Raw genomic sequence first — 23,367 nt, 5'->3', positions numbered from 1 at the left:
TACCAACTGCCATACACTGCGGGGAGTCTACCTCCGCAGGCTAGCAGGGTTGATCTGACTCTGATCGGAGCATCTGCAGGCTACGTGAGTCCTGATGCTGCCATATTTGGCTTATGAAGCCATGTCCTCTAAACGGCAGCATCCTATCCCATTCCACTTCAGATTAGAACTTTCCCTTTAAGGTATTGCCCTCACCATGACACATGCTCACAGGTACCCGCAATCACAGGGAGAGCACACACAAGTAGTCAGGCCAGCCAAACCAAAAAGGCATCAGGCAAGAACTGCAAAACGCTGAGGTGGGAGGAACCACAGACTTCCTTCACCTCGTCTCTCCCCTAACCTCAACTTTGAAAATTCAGTGACTTTGGGGCCGGGAGACGGCTTGCCACACAGGCACGCGACATGAGTTCAGATCCCCAGGACTCGTGTAAAAAGCTGGGCTCCATGGCATGTGCCTGTAATACCACTGCGGAGACAAGAGAAAGGAGAAACTTTGGGACACGCTAGCCAGTGCTCGGGCCAGATCTGTGAGCACCAGGTCCAGTGAGAGATCTCATCTCAGAAAATAGCATGGACAGGGAATGAAGGAGATCCCGACATCGATCTCTGACCTCCACACACTCATAAACATCCATTAAGAATATGTGTGTGTTCTCTTTCTCCCTCTCCTTTCTCTTCTCTCCCTCGCCCACCCCAACACACCCCACAATTCTGGCTACACAGTATGCTCAAATAACTCATAACACCCATTTCTGCACAGCATCCCTCTGACCCTATGGTTGATCAGGAAGAGCTCACGAACCCCTGGCTACCCATCTCCTCTTCCACCAGATCATTTCCCCATTTTATGTAGTGGACCACTTTGGAAAGGAATGCTGGGGATGAAAAGATGGCTCCTGAACGGGTGGTTTAGAATGCCTGATGCTCTTCCGGGGGCCACAAGAGAGTTTCCCAGCACCCACTCTATGCAGCACACAGCCACCTCTAAGTGTAGATGTAGGAGCTCCGAACCCTCTTCTGGCCTCCCCCAGCATCTGCACTCACATGCAGAGACATACACAAATGCGTAATTTAAACTTTTTAAAAATCTTTTTTAAAACAGAAATAGGAATGTCGTCACTGCAACGAACTGATGACGGTGTCTGGACACTTGAGACAGCCCTGTCATTTCTACATCTCGTCTTGACTTACTTATTTTCATTCTAACAATCCCTATAGCACTCTGGGGTGACTAGGCGTTGGGAGGTCCGGTCCTGTGATCCTAAAACCCAGAACACTCAGGAGGACAGCAGGATAACGGCTGGGGGCACAGCGGCCCCTGCGTTATCATTAATGGCCAAACAAATGAAACTTGAACTCAAAGGAGAAGGAAACACGGGGGAGTGCCGTGGCGTCCCAGCTCTGAGGCGGTGATGGCACACAAAGCCAGACACGCTGTGCTCACCCCCGACACGCCACAAACCTTGGACCTGGAGTTGCCGAGCAGCCCTTGCCCAGTCCTGTTCATTTCCTTACTCCCGTCACACTCAGAAGGAGCCTAATGAGTCCATGTTTTACCAACAGTTACACTAGATTTCATTATCTAGATATCCTAGAAAAGAGGTCACGTTTTCTCAAAATAACATTTGAAGTATAGGCCCACTCACTGTACTAGATAAATGCTTCCTTTAAAAAGTTATTCATTGAAAATCAACTATTTATATTTTAGGGCTAAAGTTGAGCTCAGTACACATGCCCAGTGTGTGTGAGGTCCTGGGTTCTATCTCAGCACCACAAAATTAATTAGTAAATTCCTTAGGTTTTATTTTTAATCACAGAATATATTTTGTTGGATTGGCTTAAAGACCAATGTAAAGTACAGATATAAAGTTCAAATACTTCAGCAGATTTCTAGACAGTTTTCCAAAGGTAACAATAAATTGATCTTTAACAACATTTAGCAAGGCATAATGATACATGAGTTTTGAGGCCTGTTTGGATGAGATAGTATAATTCTCCCTCAAAAAAACCAAAACAAACAATATATATGTATATGTATGTATGTATACAGACATGTGTATATACATATATATTTTTACATTACATTGTAAAGTAATCTGAAATACAACAGTTAAATATTCTTAGGAAAGTAAATGCTTTTCTTCCCACCTCTTCCATCATGGTATTTAAAATAGTCCATCATTTACAATGCTTGGTTGATTATTCTCAACTGGTATATAAAGAGCGAAGTGAAATACTCACAGTTACTTATTACTCCTCCCAATGGATCGCCTTTAAAGTCAAATTCAATATCCATGTATTTGCCCTGTCAAAGAGAGACTCTGTAAGTTCATCTCAAAACAGCACGTGTTCTTTAGAAAATAGCACACTAACTCATTTTTAGTCCTTTGTTTCAATGTAATTAAGAAAGGCAGTTCATTTACCCACAATACAAAACAATGTGCCTCCATGAATAATTTACACTGCATACCCACTACCTAGAGCCCATCTAGCGTGTAGCTAATTTAAGAACAGATTGTTGCATGCACACGAGCGCACACACACACACACACACACACACACACACACACACACACACACACACACAGGCAAACACACATGGGGGTAGGGAGTCCTTTCCATCATGAGACCTTTCCATTTCAGATATTTTTCAAACTTCCTGAAGGGTATAATACAGTCTCAAATCATGAATATAATAAACAAGGGTACCAGTCTTGGCAGATAAATTGATTGAGCCATTGTTACGAACTCCACATTAGGCAGTGAATGAAACCTAACACTCCCATGTTCCCATCTACTCAAATCAAAACACAAAGATGTGGTGTCACAAGCTCAGAATCAAAGACTACTTTGATTTGACCTAGGTTATATAGCAATATAGAGCCCAGGTCCACGCGCTTGCTAGGCAAGTGCTCTACCACTGAGTTAAATCCCCAACCCCAAACATTGTGAATTTTACAAAGTCAGTTTCCAACTGCTAGATGAAAAGTAACAAGAACAGCAGAATAACCATGGCATCTGCTTCATGTTTGGAGAAGAGTATTTTTATTTCATAAGTCAATTTTTCTTGCTTTGTTTCATGTCCTACCTTAATCACAGTCAGATAGATGCTTTGTATATAATTTTCTCTAAAAATTATATTAATTTTAAAAGTGTGATAGGAAGGGAGAAAAAACATGACCACATGGCACTTAGTCAACAATGCAATTTGTGCCCTTTTTATTAGCTTACGGATGCTCCCTCACCAGCCCCTCCCTCTGCCATGTATCTTTTTAAATCACTAAGGCGTCAAGCAAATGTCTCCAAATCATTTCTTCTAGCCTGAAAAGGCCCGGGGAAAAACCAGGCACAGTCCCTGCTGGGAAGGCGCTTGCAGCCTGGTGAACAGGACATGGTAGTAGAGAGGACAAGCCCGCCACAGCTCATGGACACACACGGCCATGTAAGGACTGAGGGCAAGATTAGAAGAGGAAGTGAGTTCACAGGAAGTGTAAAGAGCATGAGGTCAGGCGGATTGGAGGTGGGAAGTGGAAGGAGCAGGCATAAGAACCAACTCCTGTTAGGAGAGTCGGGGAGGGCTTCAGGCTAGAGACCAGTCAGAGCAGTGTGACCTTGTGACCTTATCCTGACAGGAGCCGCTGTCACTGAAGGCTCCTAAACAAGGAGGCACGATCAGAGTTGCCACTTTACAAGATCACCCGATGAGGGTGCAGCAGAGTGGAAAGGAGCGGGACCAGATGCCGTGGCTACCAAGGGATGGGGGCATCAGCTGGCTGCACCGATTACGGGAGGAATGTTTGTTGAGGGTTTCCAGTAGGGGCAGCAAAAGATGAACATCAACTGGGAGCTAGCCAGAGTCACAGGGACAGGCTTGGGCGTGACAGGGAGATCCTCCAGAACTTCGGGGACACAGACGGCAGGCAGCCAGAGATGAGGGAAGCAAACTAAAGAGGGAGCTAGGGATGGACCTTCCAGGAGCAACTTCCAGAGGAGTCCCAGGGCCAGGAGGCAACAGGATCCAGAGGGCAGGTGGAAGGGTCAGTGAGCTGAACATCTTCCAAGGTCACGGGTGTCACCTCCTGAATGTAAAGTGTCCCCCACAGACTCACTGTCCGAACAAACCAGCTGGTGGCACTGTTTGGGGAGGTTGTGGAACCTTTTGGACATGGGGACCAACCATGGATGGACAGCATAGTGTCAGGGTCTACCCCAGCACCCGTGATCGATGCTTCTCCTCAAACTATAAGACAAAATAAATCCTTCCTAAGTCGGGTTTGTAAGGTATTTAGACAACAAAAAAGTAACTATTGCAGGTGTGCTTAGGGACACACACACAGGCAAGACACTGGGTACAGGATTAGCTCAGTTTGAGGGCCTGGGCAAGGGTAAGGGTGACTTCTCTAAAGAAGTTACCAGAGAGTAACTGATGAGAGTATGAACACCACAGAGAGTGGAACAGGAAGCCAGGGAACTGCTGGACAGCTGTGAGAACGTCCTTGCTGGGGAAATGGCCCTAAAGGATGTGGCCGCCAAACCCGCAGAGCTATCGAAATCTCTGATTATGTCACTGGTCTACTTGGAAACAACCTGAAGCTTCCCACCACCTGTAAACAATATGTAGGGACAGCACCCTCCGGTTGGAATCCTGGCCCATGTTTCTAGGCCTTGCTCTTAAAACTCCTTCCGTACACTCACAGGCACAGGCTTCCTCACCATGTCAGGCCAATCCGCTCTGCTCTCCAGTTGATTCTGACCCACTTACATTTTCTGAGTCCCTTTAACTTACCTTCTACCCTAGGATCTTCTCTAGAGGTCCAAAAACTTCACCCACATAGCTTTCTGAAAAACTGTGCCATATTTTTAGATATGCCCAACCTCTCTAATTAGTCCATAAGCTTCTTAAGAAGAAGCATGCATAGGTTAAGTGTTCTCTGAGAGTCTACTGCGGCACCGTGTGCTCTTCTAACTATTAAGAGTTTGAAAGATACACGAGGAAGCCAGAGTACTTGTTCCCATGCACTTCCAAGGATATCAAGTCAATGATGACAAAATTAGGTAATCTGATACAGCAACTCCAAAGAGTAACAAATACCTTAAGCAAATAAAATCAAGATGATGTCAGAGTGTATAAAAAATATTATCGAAGCAACATTTGAAGGGAGACAAAAATAATTCAAGATGCCACCAAGTATGTGCAGGTCTACAGAGCACTCAGCATGTGCAGGTCTACAGAGCACCCAGCATGTGCAGGTCTACAGAGTACCCAGTATGTGCAGGTCTACAGAGCACCCAGCATGTGCAGGTCTACAGAGCACCCAGTATGTGCAGGTCTACAGAGCACCCAGCATGTGCATGTCTACAGAGCACCCAGCATGTGCCTACAGAGCACTCAGCATGTGCAGGTCTACAGAGCACCCAGCATGTGCAGGTCTAGAAAGCACCCAGCATGTGCAAGTCTAGAAAGCACCCAGCATGTGCAGGCCTACAGAGCACCAAGCATGTGCAGGTCTAGAAAGCACCCAGCATGTGCATGTCTACAGAGCACCAAGCATGTTCCAGGTCTAGAAAGCACCCAGCATGTGCATGTCTACAGAGCATCCAGTATGTGCAGGTCTACAGAGCACCTAGCATGTGCAAGTCTAGAATGCACCCAGCATACTGAAGAAACAACTGCTAAGAAGCACTTGGGATGCCAGAGAGTCACAAAGGTGTGTGAAGCTGAGGCAAAGTCGGGGGCTAAGAGGCAGAGATAGTGCTTCAGCAAGACAGGCCCTGGAAGGCGCTGAACAAGCTTGCACTGCAGGCACCACAAAGGCTTGATGGGACATGTCTGTAAAGATAACTCCAGCTACTAGAAAGAAAAGCCACAGGCTTCAAGGGAAGTGTAAGGAAACCTACACTTATATTAAAACACAGAAACCAATCCATACATTTTAAAACTCTTATTGAATGAGTTGGGGAAGGTGGTGCATGCCTTTAATCCCAGCACTCAGGAGGCAGAGGTAGATCTCTGTGAGTTTGAGGCCAGCTTGGTCTATAGAGCGAGTTCCAGGACAGCCAGGGCTATTACACAGAGAATAAATTGTGATTCAAAAAAAAAGTCTTATTGAATGAGAGGCAAAGCCACTTTCCAATGGAACAGGTGCTATCGTCTTCCTCCAGCTCCTACCTCTGCACACAGGAGATGTTCATGTGCTGCTTACACAAGAGCACTAATAAACGAAGACCTAAAATACTAAGTCCATTCTTTGTTTGTTTGTTTTCTGAGACAAGATTTCTCCCTGTAACAATCTTGGCTGTCCTGAATTCTCTTTGTAGACCGGGCTGGTCTCGAACTCACAGAGATCCACCTGCCTCTGACTCACAAGTGCTGGTATTAAAGGCATGTGTCACCATTACAAGGCTTCTGAGTCTCATTCTCAAAAGAAAAAAAGAAGTTCCATATGTCAAACCAGAAGCACTGGGGCATATGGGAGGCACTGTGAGGTGTGTCCTTGAACACACTGGTTACCAGTGTCAGCTATGACCAACATGTCCTAACCACAGCAGAACAGACTCTATCAGATTTCTCAGTAAAGTTGTTAACAAATTCACTCTAGATTAATCAAACACAGTCAAGGGTACTGTCAAGCAACATCACAATTACACACAAGATAGCATACAGTCCCATTATAAATTATAACACGTATTTGGTTGTATTATTAATCAAGTCATACACCACAAAGCAGAGAAATTACTAGAAGCTGGGCATAAAATGATTTAGTCTATAATTAAGTGTTAATCTCATATCCTAATGCCCAAGTTAAAAAGGGGATTTCTCTGAAGCTATTTAATAAGCTAAATAGCCTGCCAAGCCATTCACAGGGTCTTAAATACCACCGTAATGACCTCTTAGGCAGTGCAGTTTTCTGACTTTGTATTGCCATGGCCACATATATTTGTAAATATCTTTAAAAGTGCATATTCACACTATTTGCAAACAAAATTAAATTTCTATCACATAGCAAAGCCTGATCATTGTGATTATTTCACTTCAAACTCTATTTATGCAATGAGAAGATTATCCATGTCACTAAACAAGAAAAGGCCTGGATCAAACTGGTTATAACAGGCTAATCCAATGGAAAAATCCACAGCCTTGGGTTTAGGAACTTATTTAGCCTTCTACTTTCTAAGCTACAAAAACTACCTGCACCTGAGGCCATTTCTTTCTTTAAGCTCTGGACAACCTGTCTAAAAGAAGGCCAGCAGGGATCTGAAACGGGGGCATGGGAGGATCTCTGGTAGGGAGGCATCAAAGATGACCAAAAATGACCCCACCAACACAATCAATGAGGGGAAAAGATGCCTTAAAAATAAATGATTTTTTGATTTTTTGTTTGGTTGGTTTTTTGTTAAACCACAAGGGAAAAAAAAAAACAAAACAAAAAACCACAATCTCAACATACCATCATGGAGCCAGGCCACATGGTACCGATATTTAATCTCACTTACTCAAGATGCTACAGCAATAGAAACCGGAGAGTTCAAGGCTTACCTGAGCTACTAAATGAGTTCGAGGCCAGCCTGAGTAACTTAACAAGGCCCTGTAACCAAAAGGAGCAGAGAAGAAAGGAAAGGAGGGAAGAGAGGAGAGGAGGGGGAAGGTAACGAGGGGGGGGGGGGGTGGGGTGCACAAAGTCCCCAGCACTGCAAAGATCAAAAATACACCACCGTGATGCTGAGCACATCTGCTGCCGAGGTGGTGTCTGTCTTTGTGAAGAGCCAAGGCCTGAGGGGAGCTGGAAAGAACCTAGAGCACCAACATTCAGGCACCTGTTGGGCAGTTACAGGGGAGGTGGAGCAGCAGCAGGCCAGCCCCCACAGAAGTGGTGTTCCAGGCTCAATCATGAGAAGACTTCAGTCAGCTTCAGGTTTCCGTATTCAGTTCCCCCAGACCCTTGCGCTTACCAATTCTAGTGATTGTCCAGGAAGGTTTAAAATACTGAGGCCACCAGTAAGAGTCAAGGGCAACAGAGTATACAGGCTTGACACTCACTTGGTCTTTCTTTTTTACTGAATTTCCGATTCTTTTTATTCGTTCATTTGGTTGGTTGGTTGGATTTTCCAAGACAGGGTTTCTCTGTGTAGCCCTGTCTATCCTGGAACTCACTCTGTAGACCAGGCTGGCCTGGAACTTACAGAGATCTGCCTGGCTCTGCCTTCCAAGTGTTTGGGATTAAAGGAAGGTGCCACCACCCAGCTGAATTTCTGTTTCTTAATTATGACTTCTAAATACCAAGCTCCAGATGAGTTAAGAAATGATTCTAAATAGTCTTACTAAACTTATGCAATTTTAGGATTGGAGATGAGGAACAAACATGATAGAAATAGCTTGCCACGCCAAGAAAAACTGAAAAAAATCTCAGAAAGCAAAATAAATAAACACAGAGCTCTTATAGAACTTCCAGAGGATCTTGGCTGGGGGTGGCCTTCTTCTGACCTTAAAAATGTGGGTAGTAAGAATATTAAACATCTGCTTGTTTAAACACACATGAGCTAAATGTTAGCTCTACCACTCACGCTTGTACAAATACTTACAAATCTAGACGAGTTGTCGTTCCTTACCGTCTTGGCATTTCCAAAGGCTGGTGAGAGAGAAACATCAGTCAGGAGAGCAGAGAAAAAAAGTAATTCCCAGCAGAAACATAACACAACCATACCACTGGACGGGAATAATCCTGGTAAACACAGCTCACGGTGACAGCATTTCTGCCCACAACTGGGTACACACGTATCCAGCAGAAACTTTAAAGAGTTGCTAAATAAAACTTCCCTCGGTGATTAGAAATACACACAGAATAAGTGACAGCCTCGAATCTTGGGACTGTTTCAAGTACCACTCTCAACTCAATCTTCCCCGTAGATAGGAGTCTAAAGAGTGGGCAGCAGCTAAGGCTTCTACTCCTCTGCCAGAATTCTCAGTGAGGTTATTTCGGAAACCTTCTTCTATTATTGTAGGCTTAATGGAAGTGGGTGGGGTTTATAGATCAGAGAAGGCATGTGCAACTTCAAACTGTCTAACTCTGAAGTAAAGCTACTTATGTAAATGTGATTACATAAGTCCAGAACACTAGGAGCAATACTGAGAGTCAAAAGTGAGTCATTTCAAATAAGATAAAGAAATACATAATTTATTAGTTTATGCCCAACAGGCACGCACGCCTACATGAAATCTAGAGAAAAACGAAACTAACATGGCCCACGAGGCACAGACCAGGTCTATGGCAGTCTTAGCTGCTTCAGGGAGACCCGTCTGCCCTGGGACTAACTTCGAAATGAGGGCCTGTGAGAACTACAGGGTGATTCTGCCCAGGCACAGAACGTTCAACCATGTCACCTGTTTAACTCAGGTGACAGCACAGTTATGAGGCAAACGGACCATTTCGCCATGCTGGTGCACAAACACTGCAAGCCAGTCTGAGAGGATGAAAACAGGGAATTGAATGGTGTGGATGCGAGTCACATCTGTATCCCTGTGGATGCAAGTCACATCTGTATCCCTGTGGATGTGAGCCACATCTGTATCCCCGTGGATGCGAGTCATATCTGTATCCCTGTGGATGCGAGCCACATCTGTATCCCCATGGATGCGAGTCACATCTGTATCCCTGTGGATGCAAGTCACATCCGTATCCCTGTGGATGCACCTCAAACCCTGAGGTGAACCCAGTCACGAAGGGGTCCTGGGTACAAGGGTACTTGGGCCAGTCCATCCTGGAAGAGACACAAAATTCTGCATTTCCATCAAGCCCCGACCCCAGGTTGTTTTGGGGATCTGGGAGCCGCATTTGAAACTAGCAAGGAAGTATTCATGATGATATGGTCAACAAAACAAACTTCTTGGATAAGAGGCTAGATGCCACCTTTCTGGAAGCCTCTGTGACCCTGGTCAACCAACCACCACAGAGCACAAGCACTTCAGAAGCAACCTAGTCCTGAAAGCAGCAGCACCCTGGAGAGGGGACATTCTTAGGGAGCGTCACTGACAGCAAAGCAGCCAAGCCCCATGTTGAGCCCAGTGTTTTATGTCTTTAAAAAAACATTTGTCTGTTTGTTTGTTGATTGTGAGTGGGCATGTGGAGGTCAGAGGACAACGTAAAGAAGCTGGTTCTCTCCTACCACATGAGTGCTAGGAATCGAACTAAGGACATTGGGCTTGGTGGCAAGCGCCTTTATCCACTGAGCCATTTCATGCACCCTGTTTGTGCTTTTGGCTTGAAAACACACAACTGGCCAGGCGGTGGTGGCGCATGCCTGTAATCCCAGCACTCGGGAGGCAGACGCAAGTGGATCTCTGTGAGTTCGAGGCCACCCTGGGCTACAGAGCTAGTCCAGGACAGGCTCCAAAGCTACAGAGAAACCCTGTCTCGAAAAACCAAAACCAACCAAACAAACAAACAACCCCACAACTGGCTGGGTGTGGTAGAAGCATTCAATTCCAACACTCAGGGACAGATCTCTGTAAGCTGAAGGCCAGCCTGGTCTACAGAGTGAGTTTCGGGTCAGCCTGGTCTACAGAGTGAGTTTCGGGCCAGCCTGGTCTACAGAGTGAGTTTCAGGTCAGCCAGACCCTGTTTCAAATACCACATAGTTGGTTCATGATAGGTTAAGACAAAATTGGCAAAGTCAACAGAGAAGGTTCCTTATGTTGAGATGCTGGAGCCATGTATGGTTTGATAAGTTCCTGACACCGAACTCTCCCTTCAGAGGAAGACAGGCTGATGCGCTGTTCACTGAGATATACAGTGAGAGGGGACCTGATCCTTATCACATACCCACTGCCAATCACAAGGCTTCCATGACTGCAACCTTGATGATAGTGGACACTTGACCTGGTCCCCACTAAACCACGATATTCTCCATGATTCTGTGGTCTAGTCTTTTGTGCCAAGTTAACTAATTAGTACAGGCCCAAAGCCCAGCTTGAGATGCTGACAGATAAACATCAATGTGCTGTGGTTGAAGGTCAGGGACAAGTGAAGGGCCACTCCAGAAGACCTGCTCAGAGCCCCATCTGCAATCCATAGACCATCTTTTCATCAAAGAAGTCTGAGTTGCACATTACCAAACACAACCCTAGACACTCAAGTCTTTTCTGTGAGCCTGGTAATCAGAAACAAGTGGTCCATTATAGAACACCCAAGTCACATTCCACAGTTGGTTTTTTTTTTAAAGTTCGTTGTTCAAAATGTTCATTTACAGTAGCCGCGCCAGTTAAAAAGCGAAGCATTCCCATAAAAGATAACACACACCCACAGTGGACATTTCTTCCATTTCCTGCACTGCAGCCTAGTTTCAAATACCACCAAATAAAAAGATTCTAGTAAAAGATGCAAGCTGCAGCATTCCACTACACTGCTCCTTTCCACCACAGCATTCCTAAAATAAGCGTGTCAGAAATACAGCTCATGCAGAGCCTGGAGCCTAAGAGCAAAGGCAGCAAGCAAAAAGCCCAAAGCTCCGATTGATAAGACGAAGAGCTGCCACTTATCAACTCTACCAGTCAAGGAGAGATGAAGAGCAGAGACGAAAATGCAATGGCTTTTCGGGCTTCATGTCTCTCCTATCTTGCCAGCCAGGCCAGCAGGCCTGGTGTCTCCTCTAAAGCAGGGTTTCCAAGTGAATGCTCAGAGTTCAAGAACATCTCCAGGAGGAAAGGAAAGGCTGAGGCAGAGTAGAAAAGACAGCAGGGGGGATTCTGACCCTCCATGCCAAGAGCTGCCTACCAACCCCGACAGGTCTAACTTTTGTCCACCTTCTATCTTGTCCTCCTGTTCTCTGAGCAGAGGGTTGAGCTGCCCAACTATTCCTCTATTTCAGACTCTAAAAGGATGCTTTGGACTCCCTGGGGGACAGCTGCTAATGTCTGGAGACATTTTCAATCCTAACAGGTACAAGGGTGCAACTGGACCTGGCAAGTAGAGACCATGAATGCCCAGGACAGGAGATCTATATATATATCTCCACCACATGTGTGCCTAATATCTGCAATAGTCAGAAGGTGATGTCAGCTTCCCTGGAACTGGAGTTACAGTTAGTTGTGAGCTGCCATGTGTGCACTGGGAACCCAACCCAGGTCCTCTGCAAGAGCAGCCAGTGCTTCATTACTGAGCCATCTTGCAGGGTCTAATTTCAGTTTTAGTAGAAGGGTGGTTTATATCAACAGTAGATGCCATGCTCCAATCCAGTGAAAAGGACACGTCTCTAGCTCCGTCTTGACTGACGGGCCAATGTCTTGTCCCTTTCTCCCCATTTGTACGTCAAAACTCTACCCCTCGATGGGACAGAACCGAGAGGTGAGCCTTTGGGAAGTCCTTGAGGCTAGCTGAAGTCATGCGTGTGGAGCACGGAGGAGCACAGAGCACCTCAGAACTCACTTCTGTCCTTTTCCCAACGGACAGAAAGAAGGGTTCACACGAGCGTCGAGGTGGCAGCAGTCTCCGAGACAACAGAAGGCCTCCAGATGAAACCTCCTTAGCAGGGTTTTGGTCTTGGTCTCCGAGCCTCCAGGAATATGAGCTAGTTACCAGACAGCCAGGGACAGAGCTTGGGAGATGTAGCTGTAGCCAGGTTTGGGCTTGAATTTCCCTGACAAGTGTAACTAGCCACAGGCATTATGGTGAATGACAAAACATCACCACACCGTTAACTGCAAATACCAGTCCATTTCTTTTTTCTATCATTATTATTAAGAAATTTTTTTATTCATTTTACATACCAACCACAGACCCCCTCTCTTCCCGCCCCCAGCCTACCCCCAACCCACCCCCCATCAGTCAATTTCTTAAAGCAAATCAAAGTAAGTTAAATGAAAACTGAGTGGCAAAAATGATTTTGAAGTGGGAAGTTCCTTTCCTGTGGGAAAGTTATTCCTCTAGCATCACTAGGATGGGGCTTATTTCCTCAAAAGCTTGGCCAGTAGTACTGCATCCTCTTCCCTCCCTGAACACCAGGCAGCCAGCAGAAGTGCCCCGAGTACAGTTTGCTATTTGAATCACAACAAGCACACGTACACAAAATCCTTACCTTCCAGGACAGGGTTGGACTGCAGAAGCTGTTCCTTGACCTCATTAACTTCCGCTCCTTTTCCACACACTGCTGCCACATAGGACATAACAAGCTTGCTGGCCTCTGTGGAGAGAAGTAGCCATGATACTTGGTTATAAAGAAACTTTGAATCACACTGGGAGAGAGGACTCACTGGCAACATTTCCAAAGGTCTTTACTATTGGGTGGGAACAGCGTTTCAGAAATGTTTTCAGCTGTGCATTTTCTTTTTTCTTTTTGATTTTTTTCGAGACAGGGTTTCTCTGAGTTGTTTTAGTGCCTGTCCTGGATCTCACTCTGTAGACAGGGCTGGCTTTGAACTCACAGGGATACAGAGATCCGCCTGGCTCTGCCTCCCGAGCGCTGGGATTAAAGGCGTGCGCCACCACTGCCCGGCTCAGCTGTGCATTTTCAACTGACATATCATCAATCCAGTTAGCATACATCCTGTCCTCAAAGTTTATCTCTGAACTGTTAAAACGAACACTACACTATCACATTACCAAAGTAATCAAACACATACAACTATGTTCTGTACATGATGCAAGCCAAAACATGACTTGGTCATCTGAGCGTCTCTGCCAAATGTATTTCTGAAGTTTAACAGAACCACTTTTCTTCAAAAGAGTTTCTGAGTCAAATTGGTTGGTTCACAACCAGGCCAGACAGACCACTCTTCGGTTCCCAAAGTGAGCGGCTAATGGCGGATTCACATCCTTCCGGTGCAGAGTCATTTCTGTAGACTTGACAGATAAACTGCAAATCAAGCTGACAAAGAGTCCACCACACAGAGCAGACAACGCTTAGCTCATGTGGGGACAGGGACAAGTTCTGTTTCTGTTTGTTTTATCCGTCTTGCCAGTCAGTGACTCCTCTCTCAACAACCTTCCACATAGAACCACCCCTCTGAACACTTAATTCCAAAGGACACCAGTGTTCAAAGAGAAGGTGGTCCCAGGTCCACAGTCGGGGAGGAACAGTAAAGCAAGCGTCCTCATCGAAGGGCTTCTCAGAGCCTTTCTTATGCCCTGGACAGTGTAGAACTCCAAAAGGGATCTGGAATGCTGCATTCTCTTCAAGTGTATTTGTCTTGGAGTCTGTCTGCTGTCCGTGTGTCTAATTCCAATGATCCAAGGTCAGCGTCTAAGAAATTCTCAACTGGCAGAACAAAACAGTGTGATCTGGGCACTTAGGGTGAACAAACCAATCCTAATATCTGGCACTTTCTCCAACCTTTATTTAGTGCCACTGCCAATGAGTAGGAAGGCCTTCTCAGATGTATGAAGATGCCACCCCTGCAAATGGATGAAATGAGGCTACCCTGGCATGGCTAGTTCTCGTGGGAAGCTTTATAGATGGGATTACATCCCATCTCCCCAAAGAGGAAACAATGCATGAACAAGCTGAACAGCATTTTGCATGTGTTGCCCATCCTGTGCATGTAGACTCCTGAATAACATGAAGTGTCGGCTAACAAGGATGTGAAAAACACCAAGAATCCACATAGGTCCCAGGGCGACTCCTCTAGGAGCATGAGCATTGGTGACATTGGGAAGAAACAACCTGGGCAAGCCTTAAGAACTATAGCTGAGTCTGGGTCCTCTTTCAGGGACTAGAGTTAAATCTCTGTCCAGTGTCCTTTCTGGGTAATCTGGTGGATCCACACAACTTCTCTAGCAGTCTGTGATTATCTGTGCCACACTCTCCCTTCAACAACCCTAAGGGTGTGATGAGAATCTTCTTATCTTTGCAAGATCACATGACACAGCCTTTATTTAAAGTCTCCAACCTACATATTCCATCTCTCTTGAGTCTGGTGGCCACTTTTCCTTCCCTCAGCCCTCGATCTGGAGTGGAACTCTCTTTTCTAGATCTGCTGGATGCCGACATCCTGCACCGCTGGTCCTGGGCTCCTCACAGGATCTCTAGGAATGACATCACATTCCACATCTGCTGTCAGCTCCACACACTCACTTCCTGCCCTTCTTCCCCACCCCCACCACTATACTCATAGATACTAGGGATAGTCTCCTTTTCTGAGATCGAGTCCTGGTCTTTCTACTCTTTACAAAGCTAGCAAACTGAATTTATTTCTAGGCAAAATAACTGTCTTAAACGAACACGCTTTGGATAAAGGGGTAAGTCTTCCGTTAGGTAAACTGACACCAAACGTAAAAGGCCCGGGGGTTTTTGTTTATTCTGGTAACTGTGGAGCTTCCTTCAGCCTCGAACTTCAGACTCGGCCACACTGACTCCTCTGGAAATCCTGCTATGGTTCAGATGAACCTGGGATAAACTGCCTTGGTGGGGAAAGAGGAGAGGGGATGATGGAAACCACTAGTGGTGCTAGAACCATGTGGCCTCTTGGAGACCCCTGGATGGTCAAAACAGAAACAGTACAGGGCCTGGGAGCAGATCTCTGGGGGTGTCCACTGGGCTTACATCTCCTGACTGCTAAAATGCATATAAACCTGCAGAACCCACTGCCATGTATAGACGATTTAATTTAAATAGAAACGTGGGCACTTCTACTAGCTCTAAAACTTTTTTAAAGAACTCCAAATAGTTTTTGAGTATTGTTCAAGGAGACAGCTCGGGTTTTAACAGCTTATTTCTAAGTTGGTCGAAAGTATCTATGCTCACATCCTTAATTACCTTTAGGAATTCTACTACCCAGCTCGTTTTAATAATTAATTTCTAGAAACAGGAATTAAAAATAAATTTTTCCAAGAGGCGAAGGAGAAGGTTCAGTGGGTAAAAACGCTTGCTGTTCACGCCTGACAACCTTGGTTGGGACCCCTGGAGCCCATGACGAAGTCACAAAGTGGAAGATGAAGAGCACGTGGGTTGTTCTCTGGCCTCCGCAGCCTTGCCCTCACACACAAAGCCATTTCTTCAAAGCCATGCTTTCCAGAGGAGATTTTTTTCCTCACTGACACACAGTAGTTCATGACACAGGTGCTACTTTAGAAAAATGAGTAAATGTAGGACGAGCTGCATGGCCGTGTGCTGCGTGGATGGTTTCATGCCTCTCCGTGCTGGGAACAGATCATCCTCATGACCATGCATGCTTAACACAGGCTTCATTTCCTTTTGGCTCTAAAGTTCAAAAACATTTGAATCTGCATTCAAATCTTTTATATATTAAAAAAATTTTTTTTTCATGTAATAACCTCATAAATACACGGCCACAGAAAAGGAAGAATTGGATATCATCCTCCAGAGTTCAAAATCTAGTTTTTTAATTACTGACTATTAAACCTCCAAATACAGATTCTTAAACTTGGCAAAACGTAACCACACAGCTTAGAATCAAATCCGGATGCATCATTTCTAACCCAGACATATTCACATTTATGTCTGCAGGAATTTGAACCTTAAGTTCTATCGGCAGATGGACAAAATTTGACCTTTAAGGCCAAAAATCTTCTCAAAGAACACAGTAGGGTGTTTAAGGTTTAACAAATATTCTGTATTAATAGACAAATGGCCTGTTAATAAGATACTTCTAGGTCAGAATATCTATACCATAATTAATTCCCATAATGAATGAAAAGGGCTTATAGATTATAATTCTGGAGACTTTCAAGTACTTTAATTTGTCTGTGTTCCTTGGCACCTGGCATTGGGATTTTTGTTATTACAAATGTATTTTATAACGGCAGCAGGTGAGAAGGGAAAACTACACACGCATCTGTGACCTTGAAGACTAAAGCATGGGGTTCCCCAGGCATCAAAACCTCTGCATGAGCTGGGCAATGGTGGCGCATGCCTCTAATCCCAGTACTCGGGAGGCAGAGGCAGGCAGATCTCTGTGAGTTCGAGGCCAGCCTGGGCTACAGTGAGTTCCAGGAAAGGTACAAAGCTACACAGAGAAATCCTGTCTCAAAAACAAAACAAAACAAAAACCTCTGCATGTCCACTGAGCAGGCTCTGCTTGGATTCTGTCTCAGCACTGGGTAGCTGTAAGCATGAGCAAACTCATTTTAAGCTCCCCGTAAATCTATCCAGGAGTCAACAGATATCGGTAACAGTTGTGGTCATAGATGCATGCCATAACATATGTCACATACAAGTCATGGATATCAGACTGCAAGTAGAAAGAGGCACATATTTACATGGATGCACAGACAGACAGATAGAGAATTGGATAAATACATCAGAGTATGCTTATCTATCTCCTTGATTAAGACAGTTGAGTTTTTCTAGGGACCCAGCTTACAAAGGTCTGGTATTTGAGAGAGAGTAACAGTAAGAATGTCTGCCAGGCTGCGGTGGTGCACACCTTTGATCCCAGTGCTTGGGAGGCAGAGGCTGGTAAATCTCTTGAGTTCAAGGGCAGCCTGGTCTACAGAGAAACCCTGTCTCGAAAACCAAAAAACAAAATAAAACACAAGTAAGAATACCAACACCAATGAGGCCATGTTTGTGTTCAATGAAACCTTTCTAATACTTAGAAGAAAATCTACTTCAGAGTCTGCAGGACTCCACAACCCAGCTACAGCATGTCCAGATCAGTGAGACAGGCAACCAGGAACTACATCATTGAAAACACAAGGCAAAATTTTGTGGTAAGAAATAGAGTCATGGGGCCAGTGAGATGGCTTAGTGGGGAAAGGTGCCTGCAGCCAGCGTTCAATCCTTGTGATACACACAGTGGAAGGAGAGAATCAATTCCCACTCCTCTGACCTTTACACTTATGACATGACACATGTGTGACACACATACACATACACACACACACACACATACACACACACACACACACACACACACACACACACATGCACACGCAAATAAATAAATACATAAATAAAACCTGTTGCTCTTTGGTAATTCCTATAAAATACATGTGTCAAGAAGTAACAAAACAGAGCATGGTGGTGCATCTCGGCCTTGAGCCTGCTCAGCTGTCCTACTTCAGTGCGTGTTTCCAGGGCTCTGAAACACAAATCAGTGCCCAGGCCACACACAGAAAGTCAGATCCTCGCTGCTCACTCAGAGAGCTATCAAAGACATACACTGGACGGAGGCCAGCTTGGGTTTAGACCCAAAGGTCTGAATGAGCCAGGCGGGCTCCAGAACTCTTCCAGCAGACAGCTGATGAGTTCCTAGAAACTGATGGAACTGTAAAGTTAGAAATGGAATACCTTAGAGTGTGTGCTCACGACAGGACCATGTTCCCAGGTGCACAACGCACTCTGGTGTCCTTTACAGACACGCCCATCTCACGGTTCCCTCACATGCTGCCTCCTGGCTCTCCTGAAGCTTCAACAGTTTGCTATGAAGGATCTGAATTCACAGGGGTGAACTACAAGTTCACTGCCTAGAAATAGTTGGGCATTTTTAAGAGGCATGATGAATTTTTTATTTAGCACAGCAGTGATGAATTAAACAGCACCCCAAAGCACTCAGAGAGTTCACGCCTCTCCCTAAGAGCCCATATTATATAACCCTGCAGCCTAAGACTGTCTCCAGTGTTTACGAGCAATAACATCATCATCTGCCAAGGGGGGTTTATGACCCAGTTAAATTAATTACTTCATATAAAATAAGCCCTCTGACACTGCATGGTATTCTATCTACACTACTAAGTATGGATTTTGAAATGGAAACACTCTATGTAACATACACTGTACATTTCAGGCCCGTACATTTCGGGAAAGCCAATTCTACTCCATCTTGTGTGCGTACTAACAAAAGTTAAACAGCTGCGTATACGCAGGGCTAAAATTATTAAACTTGAGCATAAAATGGTGAGCTGTTTTAAAAGTGGTCTGGCTTCTCTCCTCCCTCAGAGCCGAGATGAAACGCCCTCCCCGAATTCCTCACAGCGCCATGCTACAACCTCTGCGCTGACTTCTATCATTTCATTCTCTCATAAATAACTTCACGAAACAGAGACTTCTAAACACACGCAAATTCTGGGCTTTATTCCACGTTACAGTCTAGTAACCACTTAAAATCAGTCAAACTGGAAGCCATTTTTCTTCGACCAGCTTTGAAACAGAGAAAGATGGATCTCTACAGGGGACTGGGTGGAAGGAGATGCCACTGAGATCTGTTCATGAGAACAGGGGCTAGAAGGCCAGCAACTACCAAGAGTGCAGCTGAGGGCGGATGGAAAGCCGGGGAGCACAGCACCACCTCCGCACACCAGGAGGTTGGTGACAGTGGACAAGCACACCGCCTCACACAGGACAAGGCTTCAGTGCCCCCGGCACCAGCACTGCTGACAGACAGACAGACAGCCTACAGACCACTCCCAGTCCATGCCAGAGGCTTTCTAAGAGTTGTACTTATGATGCTCTGTTTTGTCTACTGACGCTGAACTATGAGAGTCCCTAGTTTTCTACAGTTGGTGGGCGTGGCCTTGGCCGCACCACTGAGGTCGGGGAGCCCCAGCTTTGGGTCGGAACAGCGCTAGGCTATGTACAGCAAACAGGACAGTCCTGCAAAGCCACGCTCTGTTCTCCAGCACCTGAGGAAGGAATCCATCCAGGAGAGCAGACAAGGCACAAAGCACTACAGGTGACGATTGAGGTCAGGAAACCACGTGGCAGCTACCGATCAGAACACACACACACACACACACACACACACACACACACACACACACACAATGAAGGAGGAGGCCATCCAACATGCTGATGGGATGAGGGGGTTTAGTCTTTGTTTTTTTCCTCTCAGAAAGTATGAATAAGAACCCTCTGGATGAAGCAGGACCATCCGCCTCCACTCTCTGTTTTTATAAGAAAGAGTCATAAACCTACCAAGAGACAGACCTGGCTCCAGGAACAAGCGGCAAAGTTAGAGTTCTGAGAAGGATGCCCTACATTGCTGGGGCTAAATAGGGAGACTGCTGACTTCTGGGAACACAGGTTCCAAAGGAGGCACAGAACTGGCCAGGACCAATCAAAGTGACCGCAGCCCACTTCTAATGACTCCCTTGGAAACAAGCTGATACAGTCAGAATGCCTACACACACACATACACACACACACACACACACACACACACACACACACAGGTAGAGGACGGAATAAAGAATTTCTTCCAAGAGAAAACAGAAAGGAAGCTATGAGAAGTGAACAGGTGGGCTGCTGAACAGTCAAAAAGGGCAGGGTGAGGGAGAGGTGTAAAATACAGCAAGAACACACATGCCCTCAGGTAAGGCCCCACCTCACCACCACATATAATAAACAAAAAGAAGCCAGCATGCATGACAAAAACGTCTTATGCTTCTAACGCTAAATAAGTAAGTAAACAAGCACATCCACGACGCTTAGTGTGTCCGGAAGAGACGGGGTGCTGTGACTGCTCCCAGGAGCTTTGTTTCACGTGAAAGGAGAAGTGACAAAGAGTAAATCATTCCCTGAGGTAACCCTGCCATGTCACAGTTCTCACAATCAAAAAAGAGGTCTGAGCAGTCAAAAACCAATGTCTATAAAAGAGACTGGGGCGCACAGGGCGGGGACGAGACCCCGTAGAATGGCTAGGAACAGCACTCAAGGGAAATCACAGCTGGCAGCTTGGACCAGAGGCTGCACGTGAACAAAAAGAACAAGGACAGATTCCAGAGAGAACTGACGGGATCAGACATGGACCTGAGTGTAAGTGGAGAGATGGCTCAGAGGTTAACAGCACTGGCTGCTCTTCCGGAGGTCCTGAGTTCAATTCCCAGCAACCGCATGGTGGCTCACGACCATTTATAATGGGATCTGGTGCCATAAGGATGCAGGCATACATGCAGGCAGAACACTGTATACATAATAAATAAATCTTTTTTTTTAAAAAAAAAAAAAAAAAGGTGCAGGAGAGGACAGACCTGAAAATACCCACAAGGGTAGCTTTATAATGAGGTTATGATACACTGCTGGACTAATTTGCTGAAAGAACAGTAAAAGGAAAAGAAAAACGGAATCTTTTCTATATATGGCTAGTTGGTGATGTATCAGGAATGGGCAGGCATGTGGATCAGGCAGAAACGAGGTATATTAATTAGCTCAGAGACCAAATAAGCAATACTAGATGGGAGTATAAATGCAGATGATAAATCAGCATAATCAGAGAGAATCTGAAACTACCTAAGGAGAGAATATAAAGGGATAAAGAAAGAGACCAAGTAAAATAATCAATTAACTTCTAGGACAGACCTTCTAAATAATAAAATAGCTACTCTGAACAATTTCCACGAGAACTGGTCCTTTGGCCAATTACTAAATTACATACATGAGGCTAGCTCCTCTGATTCATTCAATCATCTGAGTATGTGCAGACACAAAACAAAGTCCCTCCCTTAGGAAGACTTCAGTGACCAGACACAGGGGACTTACCCAAGAGGCAGTATCAGTACGGTACTCAAAAAGAAGCATCAAACACAAAGATTCAGGTTTTAAAAAGATAAGGTGTGAAAGCCAGAACTATACTACCCACATTCAAAATCCCAGCTCTGCTGCAACCCACAGTGTACACGGTTAGTTTGGTTAACTGGACACAGTGCAGAATCACCCAGGAAGAGATTATTTAGACAGTTCTCTGGGAAACTGTCTTATGTTAATTGGGTGGGAAGACCTGCCCACTGTGGGTGGCACCATTCTCTAAACAAGTGATCCTGAACTGTATGAGTGGGGAACTCCAGCTGAACACATTCATTCATTCATTCATTCATTCATTCATTCATTCCTCTCTGCTCTGACTGTAGATAAATGTAACCAGTTCTCTCAAGCTGCTGGGACTTCCCTGCTATGATGAACTATAACCTGGAATTGTCAGCTAAAATAAGCCCTTTTCTCCCTTAAGTGCTTCTGTTAAGGTATTTCTTATCACAGCCACAGTAAATGCAACTAAGACATTTAGGAAAACTGCTGAACCGTTCTGTGTCTTGATTTCCCAACAATAAAAATTGGTACTTTGCCAACACAGTGCCCAACACATCCCTAAATACTCAGTGTAGAATAACTACTTATACAATCACCCAAGGATGATATTAATTCTCAGAGGGCAAAACAAGGATCTGGCAGTTCCTCGAGAGGTTCAAACTGAACAACAACAACAAAAAAGTTGTGGATTATTTTGTTTTGAAGTAAGAGATTCTACAAGTAGGTTTGAAGTAATCTTGTCCATCAACATTAGCGTGAGGCCAGCTGTGGTGATGAACACGGCAATCCCAGCCCTCCCAGCCCTTGGGAGCCAGAGGCAGACATCTGGAGTTCAGGACCATCCCTAACTACAAAGCACATTGTTCAAGGCTAGCCTCATGTACATGAGGCTGACTCAAAATAAACAGGAGCTTGAAAAGATGTGGCTCACAAAGGTGACGGTGCCCACCACTATTTTGCCTGCTGGAAGACTAGTGGAGTCGATGCATGTGCCGTATGAAGAGTCCCAGGATCTACATTAGAGGAGTAATAAGGACACGTGATAAACAAGACCAAACCAGAAGTGTCTGCTGATGTCTTGACACACAATTTTATGAAACATCTCTACAAATCAGGATGTCTCTAAAACACCATAAGCTCAACTATGTGGGTTTTTAAGACTCGATTCTCCTGTACCTTCTCTTGGAAGCTCCATGTCTCTTTCCTTCACTGTATTCACTCTTTATTAGCAATTTCTCTAGATACACACATACGAGCATGTGGGTGCGTGCAGCCCAATGCTACTATTTCCCCTTATTGCTTCATAAAGGCAAAGGTAATTAATGTCTGCTGAGCAATGTATCACTAGACCCCTAGTATAGTGTTTCACCAAACAGGTACTCAGAAGTCTGGATGAATGAGTAAATCAACGTATCATATGAAAAAACATTTTTAAAACACTTTTGGATATAAGAAGATACTCTAGCTGGCTTCAAATGACTAAATGTTACCCTAAAAAGAAGAAAGAATAAAATTTGGAGAGGTTACAGAGGATTAAAGACCAAGGAGCAGAAACAATTCAACTCTAAGTAAAGAAAAACTCACTGGTTGAACCTGTGTAACAAACAGTGTTACAGGATCTCCATCACCACCAAGGCGTTTCCTGGAGGATTTTACATGGGATGGCCTTTAACTGTCTTCCAACCATATGACACTACGCTTGTGTGTCCTGTGGGTTCTTGCACGTCTGTCTTTCCCCCTGCATTCCTGCCCATTCGGCACCCACAGCCTGGACTCATCGAAGAGTTCATGCACTGTGTCTTCAGAGGACTCAAGGAAAAAAGCTGGACACCTACCTCACCACTCACTGTTGATCACAGGGGCTTGTGGGGAAGGGAGACAAGGGGGGTCAAC

The 23,367-nt window shown here is 45.1% G+C and overlaps 1 protein-coding gene across 8 annotated transcripts in view; it reads right to left on the bottom strand.

Moving 5' to 3' along the window:
• The window catches only part of Myo1b (myosin IB), a 174,415-nt gene that overhangs the window by 65,648 nt on the left and 85,400 nt on the right, over positions 1–23,367 (bottom strand). For 7 of the 8 annotated variants that reach the window (XM_036172931.1, XM_036172926.1, XM_036172929.1 and 4 more), the window contains 3 exons: positions 13,072–13,176; positions 8,584–8,630; positions 2,245–2,308 (listed from right to left, as the gene is read on the bottom strand). In XM_036172931.1, coding sequence (XP_036028824.1) covers positions 2,245–2,308; positions 8,584–8,630; positions 13,072–13,176 — 216 coding nt within the window. Of the gene's footprint in view, positions 1–2,244; positions 2,309–8,583; positions 8,631–8,705; positions 8,975–13,071; positions 13,177–23,367 lie in introns of those variants that run through there. The other variant, XM_036172934.1, reaches the window with a different exon arrangement.

This window comes from Onychomys torridus, chromosome 23 (genome assembly GCF_903995425.1).
Source record: "Onychomys torridus chromosome 23, mOncTor1.1, whole genome shotgun sequence".
In the NCBI taxonomy this organism is placed as follows: Eukaryota; Metazoa; Chordata; class Mammalia; order Rodentia; family Cricetidae; genus Onychomys; species Onychomys torridus.
The sequence above is the reverse complement of the archived record's forward strand: the minus strand, read 5'-3'. Positions and strand labels throughout refer to the sequence as shown.